The following is an 18,731-nucleotide window of genomic DNA, read 5'->3' as shown; positions in this document are numbered from 1 at the left end:
CAGAATAACAGTGTGTGTGAACATACACACAATCACACACAATAGAATATCACTTAGCCTTAAAAAAAAAAAGAATGAAGCTTCATGAACTGAAAAAGAACATTATTATGCTAAGTGAAATAAGCCAGGCAGACACTACATGATTTCACATATATATGAAATCTAAAACACTGGAACTAACAAAGGAGGAGGCAACAATGCTTGATAAGAAATGTACTCATTATCTTGCCCATGTAATTGTAACCCCTCTGTACAGTATTTTCATAATAAAAAAATAAAAATTTTAAAAAATTAAATAAAAGAAAATCCAAAAAATAAAATAAAACACTAGAACTCAGGGAAATGGGATCATCAGAGGTTTGGGAGACAAAATGGAAGAGGAGATATTGGTCAAAGAGTTAGACAATAAGAATCAGTTTCTTTGAGATTTAATGCATAGTAACTTTAGTTTAATAATAGTGTGTTCTATAAGTCAAGACTGCTAGGAGTAAATTTTAAATGTTTTCACCACAAAAAAAAATGGTAAGAACTTGAAGTGATGGTTATGTTTATTACCTTGCTACAGCATATATATATATATATATATACACACACACATATATATGTATATATCATAACATCATTTTACCCCATAAATATCCAAACCTACAATCTGTTGATATATAATAATTCTATAAATTGTATATAATATATGTATATATAATATATATATAATAATTGTATAAAAGCTACTATGATGACCATGAGTGGAGAACCACAGGTCTGGTGTCTAACCAAATTCCCCTACCTGTCTTCACAAGGTCTTCCACTAGGTGCTCAGCCCTGTCTCAATGTGCTTTCCCTGCCTCTCAACCTAGTCTCTTGCATCTGACTTCCATAGTTTTCAAATTCACTTTGTAAAAGCAAAGCTCTGCTGAGATTATTCTCTTATTTTTTAAACTAGCTCCTCCTCACTGAGGAAACAAAACTTGAAGTCTGAACACAATGTTTGCAGCTCTGGCTATTGTTCACACTTCCTGTTTCCTGCAATCTCTCTTGGCAGCAGTTCTACCTTGCTGAAAATGGAGGTCACTTCCATGTGAGAGAGTAACCCTTCTCTCTACTAAATGCTCTCCATTCACATGTACGCCACAGCTTTATACAGGAGCTAAAGAGGGGACTGCTCAATGACATTTAAAGTTAATTCTGACTTAGTCTATGATCCCATAAATTACATTAGGCTCAGGGCTGAGTGCTCCCCACTTCCCTGAGAGACAGAGAGACAGAGTGAGGGAGAGATTCTTCTATCATCTGCTTGGCATCAGAGTTGGTTTAGTCTCTTGGTAGAGCCAAGATGAAAGCAGAAACTGTACCTGATTATCTAAATTCTGATTTATGACTTACTTAATAATGCTGAGAGAGAGAGAGAAAATAGGCAAAGTACAATGCTGCATTTATAGAATATTAATGAGCTTTTCCATCAACTACTTATGAGAGATTGTTCTCTTCTTAAGTATGCACTAGATCAAAGAGTACACCTTTTAAGATTCTAAGCATCTGGAAGGAAAAGTAAATGTGTATCTCAAGCACTTAGCACTTTTTGAAGTTCTAAGGGTTCAAAAAAAATCCTACTCCCATTCTATATTTTTGAACTGTAAGACCACAACTAAGTCGGAAAAATGATTACTATCAAACACAAAAAGTTACTTGTTAATCATTAAAACGTTTTTCATTTTCTACAGTCCCAAAGACTACTATAGCAGTATTTCGAAATCTGGCATTTCATATCTAAGAAGCATAGGAAATCCTCTTTCAGCTTAAGTGTTAATTAAGCCACTTTAAATTGTTGTGGCTGTGGAATTTTCCACGTGAAACAGCTATGCCTGACTACTAGTTCTCCAGCAATCTGAAAATCATGATGATCAGTAAGTTGTTTTTGTTTTTGTTTTTTGAAGTCGATTCAGGATTAGGGGCAAAGTCAAAAATACATTTGAAACTTTTGACCCCTGATTATAGGTTAGACTAAAGCCAGATCTTTTCCAAAGTAAAACTAATGCTTCTCAAAGAACAATACCATACAAAGTACAATGACAAAAGTCTCCCAGGTTTCCATAAAATTGTAAATTAAGAAAAAAACACAACCCCCCCTACCCCAAACATCTCTAATCCTGCTGGTCCCTGACAAGAAAAGAAATATTATCAAGGAAAATACTTAGTTAGGCTTAATGGTACACTTGGAAGGCTGAGTCGGGAAAACCTGACTATGAGGCTAGCTTGGACAAAAAGAAGAAGAAAGAAGAGGAGAAGATGAAGAAGAGAAAGAGGAAGAAAAAAGGAGAAGAAAGAAATGTTTAGTTGATACTTTATATTAAATGTAGTAGAAGATAAAATCCTGTCTTCTAGAACAGTAACTGCTACTGTTTGTGTTGGAATACTTCCTCAGTAATAACATGCCACAATACTTGGCAGGTGCTATTATTTTTCACCTTTGTTTTCCTCACAAAGAAACTGAGACTCAGCCGAAATGTAGTTTGTTCAGAATCTCTTAGTCTTCAGTAGTGACGGTTGTAAATTCTAGATCTCTTCATTTCATGGCCTTCAGGCCTTCCTTCTACTCCAAACTTCAAATTAGTCTAACTTGAGATATATGCCTTCACTGCCTTCCCCCTTCTTCGCTTCTTTTATATTTCCTGCTTTGTTTACAACTCTTTCCAGGACTCTCCTCATTTGTCTTTAACTACCTTAGCCCCTTGTCATCTCTTTTTCATTTACTATTGCTCAGCTTTTTTTTTTTTTTTTTTGTCAGTACTGGGGCTTAAACTCAGGGCCTGGACTCTGTCCCTCATTCCCTCTGTGTTCAAGGCTAGCTCTATCACTTGAGCCACAATGCCACCTCCAGCCTTTCTGTTCATATGGTACTGAGGAATCAAACCCAGTGCTTCATGCATGCTAGGCAGGCACTCTACACTAAGCCTTATTCCCAATCCTATTGCTCAGCTTTTTGATGGAAGTATTTCTAATAAAATATAAATAGCTTGATCCACAGATAAAAGGAGAAAGTGGAATTGTGAGTTCATATTAAAACATTTTGTATTTGTAGGACCATCATCTAAGTCCATTTGACTCTTGAGTTAAAGGCCAATCTAAAATAGGGTGGTGAGTATATGTAACTTAAAAAAAGTAGTAATTAGCCGGGCGCTGGTGGCTCACGCCTGTAATCCTAGCTACTCAGGAGGCTGAGATCTGAGGATCATGGTTCAAAGCCAGCCCGGGCAGGAGAGACCTTGAGACTCCTATCTCCAATAAAAACCACCAGAAAACCGGAAGTGGCACTGTAGCTCAAGTGGTAGAGCGCTTGCCTTGAGCTGAAGAGCTGAGGGACAGCGCCCAGGCCCAGAGTTCAAGCCCCATGACCGACAAAAAAAAACAAAAAAAAAGTAGTAATTTTAAAAAGCCAGACACCAATGGCTCACATGTGTAATCCTTGCTATTCAAGAAGCTACAACCTGGAAGAGCACAGTTCAAAGCCAGCCTGGGTAGTAAAAGTCTGCATTAACTCTGTCTCCAGTTAACCATTAAAATGTTAGATTGGAGGCATGGCTCAAATGGTAGAATAGCAGCCCTGATTTAAAAAAAAAACAACACAAAAAAACCCACAAAAAACAAAGCAAAACTGGGTGCCAGTGGCTCACGTCTAGAACCTAACTATTCAGGAGGCTGAGCTCTGAGGATAGCAATTCAAAGCCAACCCACACAGAAAAGTTTATAAGATCCTCATCTCCAATCAACCAGCAAAAAGCCAAAAGTGGAGCTGTGTATAGCTCAAGTGGTAGAGGCTAGCCTTGAGCATAAAAGCTCAGGAACAGTGCCCAGGCCATGAGTTCAAGCTGTAGAGTTGGCACCAATAAAAAGAAAAGAAAAGAAAGCTAAGCAAGAGTATGAGGCCTCAAATTCAAGCAGAGAGAGAGAAAGAGAGAGAGAGAGTTATAGAAGCAATACACATTGGCTATAGTTCTTGTAAATTTTAAAGCTGGAAGTGGTGCTGTGGCTCAAGAGGTAGAGCACTAGCCTTAAGCTGAAGAGCTGAGGGTCGGCGCCCAAGCCCAGAGTTCAAGCCCCACGACCAACCCAAAATTTTAAAAAAAAATTTTAAATACAGACATAATTAAATAAAAATAACTCATAAGGCTTGTGTGAAGTCCAGGATTAGAGTGTATGTTTGCTATGGACAATTACAAATCCCTGAGTTCAAGCCCCCAAAGCAGAAACAAACAAACATGATTCTAACAACTAGGAATAACTGTTAACTTCCACAAAAGAAATCCATGTGGTACTTTAACTTTTGCTTTCATTTGACATATTTTAAATTTCTTTCTATAGTATCAAGTGTTCTAACCATTGATTTTTTTAAAAGGCCAGGACTTCAGAATCTGTATCACTTCAGTATTCCATGCCAAAATTTCTGATATCCCAGTGGGGGCTATAATATTCCCATTTAGGAATCAGTATCGATGTAGGCACAATTGTCAGTAACCAGAATTTCCCTTAGGAGAAGAATCAATTCAAAGAGCACTCCAAAATTACTGGTAATGACTTCTATGCCAATGCACCATCATTCATTAACCAGGCTCCTTCACCGAGTATTTAAGCTATTTTCACCATGGTAACCATTGTAATAAATATCTATGTAGCTATATCTCTCTATATGTAATGAAATCCTCTTTGTTAACTAGTAATAAAGGAGTGTGAAGCCATAGTCTCTCATTCCATTTCAATAAAAATCCTATTAATATGAGAATGTGATATAAAAAGAAAGATTAACCTTGATTAAGAAATTTGGTTACTCACCAGCATCTTTGATTAAATTATCATAAAAGCGCACAGTCCTTGATGTAAGGTCGCTGAAGGCCATTTTCCACAAGATTTACTGAGTATTTTAATGGAATCACCAGTAAAAAACAAATGAGTTTATCACCTATAAATGCAAATAAAGGCAAGGTTTTAGTAATGTAATATTTAAAATGCTAAAAAATTAATAGGAATAACTGGCAGAGCAATAAACTTAGAGGGTAAATCCATTAGTAAATCACAATAAATGCTGATTCAGTTTCAAATATGTGAGATTTCCAGTCTTTTAGGGACTCTACTAACTTCCCTGTAAAAGGCTAAAGTTCTAGTAACCTCTATAGGATATCTCCCTCTTATGGAGAAAATAAGTCAGGAGAAGGTTATACCATCATGGCACAGCTGAAGGAAGAAGAAGGAGAAGGAGGAGAGAAGAAAAAGAGGAAGAGGAGGAGGAGGAGGAGGAGGAGGAGGAGGAGGAGGAGGAGGAGGAGGAGGAGGAGGAGGAGGAAGAGGAGGAGGAGGTGGTGGCGGTGGAGGAGCAAGAAAAAGAAGTGGAAGAGGAAAGTGGAGAAGATACACAAACGCTTAAAGATCCTATGTGGAGACTTCGTTTTTAGTTGAACAAAATAGTTTATTGAAAATAAAAAAGTTGGAGCCAAAAGTCTTAGTAAGGATTTGTGTCTTAACCAAGTATTAGTAGTCACTGGAAAAGAAGGACACATAAATTAAAAGAGGAAAAAACATCTCTATCTTAAAATTAACTCAAATTACTAATGGGATGTGTAAGACAATGGGCCCACAACAGCTTCTCAAACCATGAATCCCGCTGACGTCACTGGCAAATTTCCTGTGCCCACAGATTTTTCAATCCAATTACACAAATAATAGGTTTCATTGGGACTATGACATCCATGTATGAAATAGACTTCGGCAGTTTTTAATCGCAGCAATCACTGAAAACACAGCAAGTATGACTGAAAGTATGACTCAAAAGGCATGTAGTGTAGTTGCCTACTGAATTATATGCAAGTTTTTAAATTATATTTTTAGTGACTTTATGTACTTATACAAAGGAGTGACCATTCAACATGTCAGTTTATATGCTCATTGTACCCAGCCCTCATTCAGCTTCAGACTTGCCAATCTAACCCCTCCATTCAATTTATATGCAAGATTTTCATGTTCTAGGTGAAATAAATACTGAAAGAGAGAGAAAAAGACCTTAAGAGCCAAGGAGAGTTGGGCACTGGTGGCTCACACCTGTAATCCTAGATATTCAGGAGGCTAAGATCTGAAGTTCAAAGCCAGTTTGGGCAGAAAAGTTGCTGAAACTCTTGTTTCCAAATAACCAGCAAACATCAGAAGTGGAAGGGTGGCTCAAGCGAGAGGGAACCAGCTTAAGAGAAAAAGCCAAGTGAGACTGTGTGGTCCTGAGTAAGTTCCAGTGCTGGAACATGTGCATGCACATACTCATGTGTGCACGAGCAAGCGTGCGCATTCACACACATACAGAGCCAAGGAGAAGTTGTTTTATCTGGACAGATGGACAAGCATACCGTAGACAACAGAAGTCTTCTGAAAAAGATGACCAGTGAGGAGAAACTAACTTTACTATATTTTAAAATATATAAACCAGGTGCTGGGGCTCCTATCTACAATTCTAACTACTTAGGAGGCAGTTCAAAGCCAACCTGTACAGGAACATCTGTGAGATTCTTATCTCCAATTAATCAGGAAAAAGCTAGAAGGTGAGCTATGGCTCAAGTCCCAGGTGGCAGAGCACTAGCCTTGAGTAAAAAAAAACTAGGGGACAGCTGGGCACCGGCGGCTCAGGCCTGTAATCCTATCTACTAGGAGGCTGAGATCTGAGGATCATGGTCCAAAGCCAACCAGAGCAGGAAAGCCTGTGAGACTCTTATCTCCAATAAAAACCACCAGAAAACTGGAAGTGGTGCTATGGCTCAAGTAGTAGAGTGCTAGTCTTGAGCTGAAGAGCTGAGGGACAGCGCACAGGCCCAGAATTCAAACTCCTTTACACACACACATGCACATACACACACACACACACACACACACACACAGATTAAAATCTCCTGTAATTAAAAAAAGTAAGCACTGACACTCAAGAAGACAAATGAATAGAACAGAACATACAGAAATATACTGACTACATTTGGGAATTCAGAATGTATTTCAGTAATTCTAAGACATATGTGTTCCTACATTTTAAGATCTCTGAAATCAAAGTACACCTTACTAATGGATAATGTGTCACAAAATTAATGGGGTATTTGACAAAAAGATTAAAACAAATTCTAAGAGAGAGATGATGGCCAGGGCTGCACAATGTAAATGGACTTAAATATCCTCAAACTTTCTATTTTGAAATAGTTATAATGGTACATTTTAAAATTGTGTATGTTTTACCACACATTAAAAAAAATCCCCTAGGTTTTTCATAAAAAAAGATTATCTTCTAATATTCTAAAATGCAGTAAAAGTTGTTTTATTTATGTAAATATAAATAATACATGGTATATGATAAAGGTGACATCCAAGTCAGTGGGCACAATTAGTAGCTATTTAATAAACGATGTTATACGACTGGCTGGCTATCTGGGAGAAGACAGAATTTAAATAGTATACAGCAGGAAGGAATGCCAAATGGATTAAAGATAAAATGAGAAAAGAAAACAGAACCATGAAAGTATAAGATGACAATAGTAGAGGATACTTCATAACCTCAGTATGGAAAAGGCCTTGCTAACTATAACTCAAAATTCAGAAGAGACAAAGGCCAACATGTTAACTGAATGACAATAAGAAGGATTGCACAAAGTGTCAGAAGAATAGATGAGGAGGAACGTGGGGAGTGCAAAGGAAAATTCATTCAGCCCTAGGCCCTGAGAAAGGGGCGAGGGAGGCCAGACATTGGGTAGGGAAAGCCTTCCTTCCTGTATTGTTAAGTCAGGGGTCTGACTCTGGAAATCAGAGATCAGATGGGTTTCTGTGTAGACTGTCTTGAGGAGGAGGAACCTCTGGGGGAAAAAAACAGTGAGGAACCACCTACCTATTAATCTGCCCTTTTCTGTATTCCCACGCAGGTCTGTTTCTCTTTGCTTTTCTAGAAATTGCTTTCCTGTTCCACCTGCCCTCTCCACTTAAGCAGAAACAAAGCTTCAAAGGTCTTAGCCAGACACCCATGGCTCATGCCTGTAATCCTAACTACTCAGGAGGCTGAGATCTGAGGATCCCAGTTCAAAGCCAGCCCAGGAAGGAAACGTCTGTGAGACTCATCTCCAATAAACCACCAGAAAACTGGAAGTGGCACTGTGGCTCAAGTGGTAGAGCACTTTCCTTAAGCTAAAGAGCTCAGGGACAGCACCCAGGCCCAGAGTTCAAGGCCCACAACCAAAAAAAAAAAAAAACAGGTCTGTAGTGTTATATAGAAAGATTTCAAAGCTTTAGTAAGATCAGAAACTTAATAGTATATTAAAATGTGGGCAACAACTATAAAGTAATAACTTATTTAAAACAGGATTTTTCAGCCTCAATAGAACTGACAATTCTTAGCTGTACAAGGCTGTCCTGAGTATCTTCCATTGTTTTGGTCCCAGCTTCTACCTACTAGTTGCCAAAAATCCATCCTCCCAAGATTAGACAAGCAAAAACATCTTCAGAAATTGCCAAAGGTAACCTAGCAGATAAAATGGTTCCAAGCTGAGAATCACTAGTTTAAAACAATTACCCAACCTGCCCTCCAACATGTATTCATCCAAATTACCAGCACTTTGCCTTAGAATAATCATCCCCAGGGGCTCCCACTTAAGATCCTAGCTGTTTGTAAGGTTGAGATTCACAAGATCAAGATCAAAGCAGAAAAGGGCTGGGAAGGTGGCTCAGTGGTAGAGTGTTTGCCTTGCATGCATGAGGCCCTGGGTTCGATTCCTCAGCACCATGTAAGCAAAAAAAAAAAAAACCAAAAAAAGCCAGAAGTGGCGCTGTGGCTCAAGTGGTAGAGCGCTAGCCTTGAGCTGAATAGCTCAAGGACAGCGCCCAGGTCCAGAGTTCAGGCCCCACGACTGGGCCCCTCCCCCCCAAAAAAAAGATCAGATAAGGTGATGTTAGGGAAATGAACCCCAAGATAACTATTCAAATGTTTTTTTTCTTTCATTCGATTGTTTCTAACATATTTATAAGATTATTTCTTTGTTGCTTTGTATGTCCCTCCCCCACAGTATAACCCCTGCTTTCACTGTATTTGATGCTGGTATAATTTGTAGAGGGGAAGGGGAAAAACAAATCGTTTAAATAGGGATACAGGTGGACCCGTTGCAACAATGAGATGTACAAGTTGTTATGTGGAAAACGAACTTTACAACTTTGGTGGGGGAGTGATTGGGTGGGAGGGGGCGGGGGAGGATGGGAAGGGATGGGAAGGGGAAACAAAGGAGGAGGCTACAATGCTTGATAAGAAATGTACTCATTATCTTGCCCATGTAACTGTAACCCCTCTGTACAGTACTTTCACAATAATAAAAAAAAAAAAAGATCAAGGCAGAAAAGTCTGTGAGACCCCACCTCCAAAATAACTAGCAAAAGCCAGGTGCCAGTGGCTCACACCTGTAATTTTAGCTAATCAGAAGACTGAGACCTGAGGATGGAGATTCAAAGCCAGCCCAGGCTGTCCTTGAAACTTATCTCCAATTAACCAGCAAACAAGCCAGAGGTGGAGCTCTTGAGTTAAAATGCTCAGGGACAGTGCCTAGGCTCTGAGTTCAAGACCCAGGACTGGTGCTTGCACAAGTACACACACACACACACACACACACACACACAGAGCAAAAATCTGGACTGGAGATGTGGCTCAAATGGTATAGCCATAGATGAGTGAGCAAACCAAGCAAGCAGGAGACTTGAGTTCAAATTCCAGAATAGGCAAAATTAAGTAAGTAACTTTTAATTATTTTCCAACTTTTCAGAATTTCATTTGAATTGCTTATTGGAAAGAAAATCTTCGTCTATCTCTAAAAATTAAGTGTATAACTACAAAACTTAAGAATGACTTAGAAGGCAAATGATCAAGCTGGAGTCTAGCTTCATCAGTGGGTGAGAATGGGATGAGTAGAGCATGGTTTAATGATAAAATAATTTACTTTGACATTTTCAACTTAGAGTTTGTAAGATGACAATGAACTATGTATTCCAAAGGGACAAATCAACACATCTTTAGGGCTATAATAAAATTAGCAGAATAAATATAGAGAGGCCTAAAGTGACTATTTTGAGGCGATACTCATTGACATACACATTTCAGTAAGTAATTTCAAATTTAATTTTGTCCTTATTATCCTTTATAATTTCTAAATCAAAGCAAGTGAGTCCAGAATTTAGAAGAATACAGATTAAGTAAAAAATTATTTTAAATAATAAATTTCAAATGTCTTAGTAACAGTTATGCATATGTACACTAAAATACATATACACATACATACAGGCACACAGAGATGCAAAAATTTGCTCCATTATACCTACAAACAGTATTTTATGATGTTTTCTTTTTTTGATTTTTTAAATTTTTTTATTGTAAAGATACTGTACAGAGGGGTTACAGTTACATGAGCAAGGTAATGAGTCCATTTCCTATGGAGCATTGTTACACCTCCTTTTTTTTTTCCTCTACCATGCCTTCTGAGGTTTTCTTTTCTTTCTTTCTTTCTTTTTTTTTTTTTTTTTTTTTTGGTTGGTTCTGGTGCTTGAACTCTGGGCCTGGGTGCTGTTTCTCAGATCTTCAGCTCAAAACTAGTACTCCTCCATTTGAGCCACAGCAGTACTTCCAGTTTTCTAGTGGTTTATTGGAGATAAGCGTTTCATGGACTTTACTGCCTGGGCTGGCTTTGAACTGTGATCTTCGGATCTCAGCTTCCTGAGTAGCTAGGATTACAGGTGTGAGCCATCGGTGCCCAGCCAGGCGTCGGGGGCTCACACCTGTAATCATAGTTACGCAGGAGGCTGAGATCTGAGGATCGTGGTTCAAAGCCAGCCCGAGCAGGAAAGTCCGTGAGACTCTTTTTTTTTTTATTGTGAAAATACCTTACAGAGGGGTTACAAATACATGGGCAAGGTAATGAGAACATTTCTTATCAAGTATTGTTGCTTCCTCCTTTGTTTCCCCTTCCCATCCCTTCCCATCTCCCCCCACACACCCCCGCTTCCCCCTATCCACCCTCCCACCCCCTTCCCCTGGCCAAAGTTGTAAAGTTCGTTTTTCGACATAACGTCTTGTACTTCTCATTGTTGCAATGGGTCCACCTGTATCCCTAGTTAAACAATTTGTTTTTTTTCCCTTTCCCCTCCACAAATTATACCAACATTAAATTCAGTGAAAACGGGTTAGACAAAGCAACAAAGAAATCATCTTATAAATATGTTAGAAACAATCGCAAGAAAGAAAAAATATTTGAGTCCTTATCTTGAGGTTCATTTTGCCTAACATAACTTATCTGACCATTTTTGCTTGTCTCAGACATATACTAGTAATTGCAAATAAGGGAAACCATGGGACCTATGTTTCTTTGGGCCTGGCTTTTAGATGCAGAAAAAGCATTTGACAAGATGCTAAAGATCCCTTTATGATGAAGATTCTGGAAAAATTAGGAATCCAGGGAACATTCCTCAATATAATAAAGGCTGTTTATGACAAACCTACAACCAGCATTATAAAATGGTAATAAACTAAAGCCATTTCCTCTTAACTCAAGAACGAGACAAGGATGTCCACTCTCTCCATTTCTCTTCAATTTAGTATTAGAATGCCTAGCTATAGCAATAAGACAAGATACAAACATAAAAGGGATCCAAATAGGGAAAGATGAAGTTAAACTCTCCCTCTTTGCAGATGACATGATCTTGTATTTAAAGAATCCCATGAGACTCTTATCTCCAATTAACCACCAGAAAACTGGAAGTGGCGCTGTGGTTCAAGCCTTGAGCTGAAGAGCTGAGGGACAGCACCCAGGGCCAGATTTCAAGCCCCACAACCAACAACAACAACAACAACAAAAAGAAGTGGGTCTATTAAAAGTAAGCAAAGTTGACACAAATCTTCAGCTAGACTAAGAGAAAAGAAGATGCAATAGAATTCAAATGAAAGAGGAGACATTGTAACAGACAGTAGGGAAAAATCAAAGAGATTATGTCACTACTGTACAGTTTTTCTATATACTTCATTGGTTACAACAGTGGTTTCCAGACCAGGTTGAAAATCAGAATTGCAGAGACTGGTAATCATAAAGTGATGAGCTAGATTTGGGAACCTCTAAGAGTCTTTGTTGTTGTTGTTTGGTTTGATTTTGGTTTCTTAGTGGAAGTGTTGTTGTTTTGGTTTTGATAGTACTGAAGTTTGAACCCAGGGCTTTGCACTGAAAACTACCAACTTGAGCTTTACCCTTCCTCCTGTTTTAGATAGACTCTCTAGTCTCCTAGGGAGACTATTTGCACTTTCTTTTGGTCTTTAAAAAAATTATAATGATTAACACAAATTAATTGTTCAAATTAATGAGTTTCACTGTGACATTGCTATACATGCATACACTGTACTTTGATTGTGTCCATCCTCCTACCTTCCAGTCTCCTTCTCTCTCCATTGATCCTCTTGCCGGGTGCTGGTGGCCTATGCCTATAGTCTTAGCTACTCAGGTAGGCTGAGATCTGAGGATCATGGCTCAAAGCCAGCCTGAGCAGGAAAATCCATGATATTCTTACCTCCAATAAACTATTCCAAAAACAAAACAAAACAAACAAACAAAAAAAAGCCAGAAGTGGAGCTGTGGCTCAAGTGGTAGAGATTGGCAAGAATCTCAGGGACAGTGCCTAGGACCTGAGTTCAAGCTCCAGGATAGGTATGTATGTGTGCACATGCACACAGACACACCACACACACACACACACACACACACACACACACACACACACACACACACACACACAAAAATAGACCCTCTTCTACTATCAAGTCTTTTTGTTTGTTTTTCATTTCCACATACAAGAAAAAAACCAAATATGATAATTGCATGACCCCTTTGATAGAACACTTCAGGGCTTTCTTCCTTTCTCTACACAGACTGACTGATTCCAGGTATAAGCTGACAATCCTTTCCCTCTGTGCTGCCCATTTATATACATCACCTCAAGTCCTAGAGTCCTTATTTTAAAACAAAGGCAGAATTTACCAACTGACTCCTAGCCTTTATTAGTCAAAACTCTGCTTCCTAGGCATTAAATCTTCCACACCTCCAGGTTGCCTTTAGATGGATATGAATCCAGAGGTGTGTTTCTTATTGGTATCAACAAGAATCTCAAGTCTTGCCTGGGCCTGTATCCGGACTTCAATCCTCCTACTCATACCTCCCACATGGCTGTAATTAACAGATGTCAACATACCCAGTTTATTAGTTGTCAACTGTTTTTCTTTTTTTCTCTGGCCTCAAACTGAAATCCTCTCAATCTCCACCTCCTGAGTGCTGGGATTACAGGTGTGATTCACCATACCTGGCCTGGAAACATGTTTTATTACATATAGGATTCTCAGACAGGACAACACCCACCGCATGTGGAGCAGGCACGAAATACACGATAGAAGATTCAGATCATGAAGGACCCCTGGCCAAGGTAAGGCAACTGGATGAGAGCAAGAAGAGGAGGTACAAGTGATAGTGGAAAAGATTAATCTGGTGATTTAAAGAACTCATAGAAGATGTGACATTTGGGAGGAAATCTCAGTGTCAGTAAATACAAGATAGGAGGACACAGACCTCTTATTCCAGGGGTGAACTAAGCTTGAATTTCTTCAGCATTATGACAGGGAAATCACTATTACATTACAGCAAACGAGATCATAAACTTTGGTATTGTGGCAAACAAAACCAAGAGAGTCAAATATTGAGTAAAGATATTAAACATTTGACTCTGCTTTCAAGTAAGAATGTTATTGAACCAATAATTTTTGTTTGCAAGTAACCTGGCATTCAACTCAAAATGGTTTTAACCAGTAGAGGGATGTAATATCTCACTCATAGGAAAAGAAATCCAAAGACAGGGCAGCTAGTTAGTAATTTTTTGGTTTTAACAGAAAAAGACAGTCATTTCAAATACTACTTTCTCAAGCTGGGCACTGGTGGCTCACACCTATAACCCAAGCTACTCAAGAGGCTGAGTTCTGAGGATCTCGGTTCAAAGCCAGACCAAGCAGGAAAGTCCTTGGTCAACTGGTAGATTGCTAGCCTTCAGCAAAAAATGTTCAGGGACAGTGCCCAGGCCCTAAATTCAAGGCTTAGGACCACTACCAAAACACAAAACAAAACAAAATGAAACAAAGCCCCACTTTCCCAAACATCTTCCTCCAAAGCAGCAGAGGGAATTTTCTTTTTATTGTGTTTTTTTGGTCTTTTGTTTGTTTTAGAGATGGGGTTTTGCTGTGTAGCTCAATTTGGCCTTAAACTCTCGAGTCTCACAGCTTGTCGTTTGTTTGGTTTTCAATCCTCCTCCTAACTGCCTCCCATCCCTGAAGCTTCAAAACCCTTCTTCATGACCTTCAAAATCTTTTGCCAGAAACATATAAGCCAGGATCTAAACCAAGCACTGGGCTAGACCCCTACATTCCCAGAGGTAGGGCAGGACCACTGCAAGTTCAAGCCTAGCCTAAGCTACATAAAGAGATTCTGCCTCAAAAAATAAAAATAAAATAAACCACGTACAGAAAAATGACACGTTTATGAGGTTCTTGGCTAATCAATACCCCTAAATACTTCCCCAAGCCCCATGGGGAAGTATATGACCACAACAGGAAGAGGGGTCCTAAAGTAGAAAAGAATGGTTAGGCCCTAGGAAGAGAAGTTAGATTTGGGAATCAACGTAAGCCATAACTGGGATGACCCCACATGGCTTTTCAGATATGAAATGATACCACTAACCTGAGCCCATCCACCCTCTTTACCCTTCCTGCTGATATATTCTCATGATGAATGAATGTTGATTTTTATTTTAGTGAAGTATTATTAACAAGTCAAGTATGGCTAATAAGCATGATTTGCAATGTGTCATATAAAGTTTTTAGTGACTTTCAAATTATTAGAATTATCTTATGCCACAACCTCTATAATACAGATGCCACACTATAATCTATCAATCCAGAGAATATGGGATGGGATTAACCTAACACAATAGTCATTTTACTATTCCCGTGAACTTAAGACGTTCTGACTGGCATACTTTCTTTCTATTTAACTAAAATGGATGTTCCCCATAAAAAGAACACAGGAGTACCCACAACAGTTGCTGTACAAATGCCTTAAGCCTGTCATTTAATCATGCTTAAGTGTTGTCATTTCCATGCCAAGTAGAACCTAAAAACAAGCATTTAAAAAATAATTGTTTTATTTATTTATTGTGTTTATGTGGTACTGAGGAATACAATCTGTGGCCTTAGATTGCTACTAGGAGAACATTCTACCCACTAAGCCATATTCCCAGCCATAACAAATATTTTTACATCCTTTCCATCCTTTGTGCTCCATTTTCCATTTCAATTTTTACTGCCCCATTTGCTTTTTTTTTGGTTGGTTGTGGGGGCTGAACTCTGGGCCCCTACCACTTGGGCCACAGCGCCACTTCTGGCTTTTTCTGCTGAGGAATCAAACCTGGGGCCTCATGCATGCGAGGCAAGCACTCTACCACTGAGCCAACTTCCCAGCCCCACACTGGCTTTGATTCAGGGACTTCCTAAGAATTAGATGCCTTAAGTGGGCTCACGCCTTTCATCCTAGCTATTCAGGAGGCTAAGATCTGGGGATTGCAGTTCAAAGCCAGCCTGGGAAAGTCCATGAGACTATTATCTCCACTAACAAGCTGGAAGTGGCACTGTGGCTCAAGTGATAGACAGCTAGCCTTGAACACAGAAACCTGGAGACAGTGCCCAGGCCCAGAGTTCAAGTTCCACAACCAGCAAAAAAAAAAAAAAAAGGAACTAGATGTCTCTATGGGCAAGACGCTAGATTAAAAGTATCCAAAGCTTTGACTCTGTAAATGAGAAGAGTCAAGTAAAAGAGACAAAACTATATATTCTGAAGAGAAAAAGAGAAGAACCTTAGGAATCACAAAAACGTTAACAGGACAGCAGAAAATGAGAGAGAAAAACTAACAGAGAAAAGCAGCAAACAATTCCTCGGCCTCCTAGGAGAATAGGGGCTGGGTACTAAAAATGTCATCACAAGGTCAAACAGATACCCTAGTGACATACTGCCAACTCTAGCTGCAAGAGAAAAGACCACTCCTCCCATCAGCCTTAAACCCAATGTGGGGATTTCGGGATTGCTACCATGAAGAAGGGCAGGCTATGGAGAAAGACATTGTATTGCTCCTCATATCTTGGAGGGCAATTACAAAGTGCCATCTTGAAAGAGGGTCTATCATTGTGAGAAGGAGACATGGGGTGGGGGGAGGGCGGGTGATAAGGAACACTTACAGCTCAGGAAGTCTTGAGATACCCTGCCACAAAGGCTGGATGAAAATAGCCACAAGAAGTGTTTGAGGAGGAGAGGGTGAGATATGGCCCTGCCAAAGAAGTTAAGCTTTGGTCCTCTGTGGTCACAAGACTCGGCCAGTGCTAAGTCCCCATTGCCTGGGACAAGGGTAGAAATAAAGCACCACGCCTGTGGTTGGTTTAGTATCTGTGCTGGCTGCATGAGTTCAATCCTGGTTCATCAAGGCCCTAGGCCCAGACCCTCTGAATCATGTGACAGCCACAGTGTCCTCCCTGCCACAGGTTGGTAGATGGTTGGGAAAGTCCTAAAAGCACCGAATCTTGCCCCTGGGAACTGCATCCTGCCATATGTATATGGAGAGTCAGGATTAAGGGCCTAAATTCAGACCCTCTGAACTATGATATTTCTATAGCCTCCTCTTCCACAAAGGGAGATGAACTGCTACAGTGCTGTGTGAGCACTAACACCTGCAAACTGAGTGAACCGGTCCCTCCATTCATCCCCATCCAGTGCAGAACTTTACATTCTGTTTGCTCCATCCACTTTCTACAGCATTGAGGGAGGCTGGGATCACTCTTAGGTTTGGCTGCTTGCTATTGTTGGAGACACAAACTAAAGGTTATATGGATCCGCCTATCAAGCTCTCAGCCTGCAAAGCTTGTTGCAACCAACAGTAGTTATCAGTACACAAAGAAGGGAAGTCTCTATAGTAAAAACAACCCAACCAACCCATCTACAAGAGACTCCTGCTAGTTTACCTTGATCTGAACAGTGATAACAATCAAGCCTGCTGCCTTGATCACTGGTCCAATGTTTGGCTACTGAGCCACACTCTTCAGTCCAGCAATAAGAACAGCAATACAACCCATGTAATATACTGCCCTGCCTAAACACTGAGATATCTCAACTGAAAGACAATAGATGATTATGAAGACTTCCAAACAGTGACTTGGCTTTATATGCATATATGACAGTGTGGAAATAGGAATACATAATATGAAACTACAAGGCAATATGTTTCCTCCAAATATTCCATGATAAAAGATTTGAATGACAGTGAGTGAATACATTTTCACAAAATGAAATCAAAGGAGCAGCAATAAGAAGGGTCAATGAAATTAAAGAGGGCATGTATAAATATTTAAATGAATTCAAAAAGGATACAAATAAAACTGAATGAATTAATCAAAACTACAGACCAAAGGACTTAACAGATATCTACATATTTCATCCAGAGATATTCCAATATGCATTCTTCTCAGAAGCACATGGAACTCTCCCTAAAATACTTCATATTATATGGCATAAAGCAAGTCTTATCAGTTACCCCCTGTCTTCAATCAGACCACAAGAGAATAAAACTAGAAATCAACAACAAATAAAACTATAGAAAATATTGAAACACATGGAGGCTGAGCAATACATTATTGAATGACCAGTGAGTGGGGTCATCAAGGACATATATGGGGAATTTTTAAAATAACTTTTGGAGATGAAAATACAACTTAGCAGAACTTCTAGAATACAACAAAGGAGATACTGAGTAGAAAGTTTATAGCTGTGAGTGCTTATATCAAAGAAGCAGTGAGAGTTGAAATAACTAGCCCAACAATATGCCCAAAGCACCTAGAAAAACCCAAATCCAAGTTAGTAGGTTAAAAAAGGGTAGAAATAAATTAGAATCTAAAAAATAATACAAAAGATCCTTGAAACAAAAGTTGGTTCTTCAGAAAAGTTAGTAACTTTGATAAATTCTTAGCCACATTGATCTAAAGGATCCAAATTAATAAAATTATAGGTGAAAAGAAAGATATCACAACAAATACCAAGAAACTTCAGAGGATCAGTAGAGTTACAGTCTAATAAACTACGGAAATCTAGAGGAAATGGACAAATTTCTAGGTGCAGTTAACTTGGCAAAATTGAACTGGAAGGGTAGAAATCCTTAACAAGCAATGAAATTGGAAATGTAACAGAGTAACACACACGTGCACGTGTACACACACACACACTCCAAGGACCCAAAAGACTCACAGCTCAATTTAATCAGATCTTTACAGAAGAAATAACACCACTGTGTGATGAACAAGAAAGGAAAGGAAACTCATTCTATGAAGCCAGTATTCAACTGATACCAAGAGCTGACAAATACACAGTAAAAAAGGTGACAGACCTATCTCTTTGAGGACTACAGATGCAATGAACAGTTCCAAAAAAATATTTGCAAACAATATTCAGCAGCTCATAAAAAGATCATAAGTAATGGTTAAGTTGAGTTCATTCCAGGATTGAAGAGTGGCTAAACATATACAAATCAACAAATGTTGTTAGCAAATGGAAAGACTTGGAGAAAATTATATTAAG

General features: G+C 39.1%; 1 protein-coding gene across 3 annotated transcripts in view; it reads right to left on the bottom strand.

The window, feature by feature from the left end:
• The window catches only part of Elovl7 (ELOVL fatty acid elongase 7), a 77,354-nt gene that overhangs the window by 18,801 nt on the left and 39,822 nt on the right, over nt 1-18,731 (bottom strand). For all 3 annotated transcript variants that reach the window (XM_042690888.1, XM_042690889.1, XM_042690890.1), the window contains exon 2: nt 4,828-4,954. In XM_042690888.1, the coding sequence (XP_042546822.1) occupies nt 4,828-4,891 (64 nt within the window). In that variant the 5' untranslated portion in view covers nt 4,892-4,954. The remainder of the gene's footprint in view (nt 1-4,827; nt 4,955-18,731) is intronic.

Source organism: Dipodomys spectabilis, unplaced genomic scaffold (assembly GCF_019054845.1).
Source record: "Dipodomys spectabilis isolate Male_0828 unplaced genomic scaffold, ASM1905484v1 ptg000140l, whole genome shotgun sequence".
Classification (NCBI taxonomy): Eukaryota; Metazoa; Chordata; class Mammalia; order Rodentia; family Heteromyidae; genus Dipodomys; species Dipodomys spectabilis.
The sequence above is the reverse complement of the archived record's forward strand: the minus strand, read 5'-3'. Positions and strand labels throughout refer to the sequence as shown.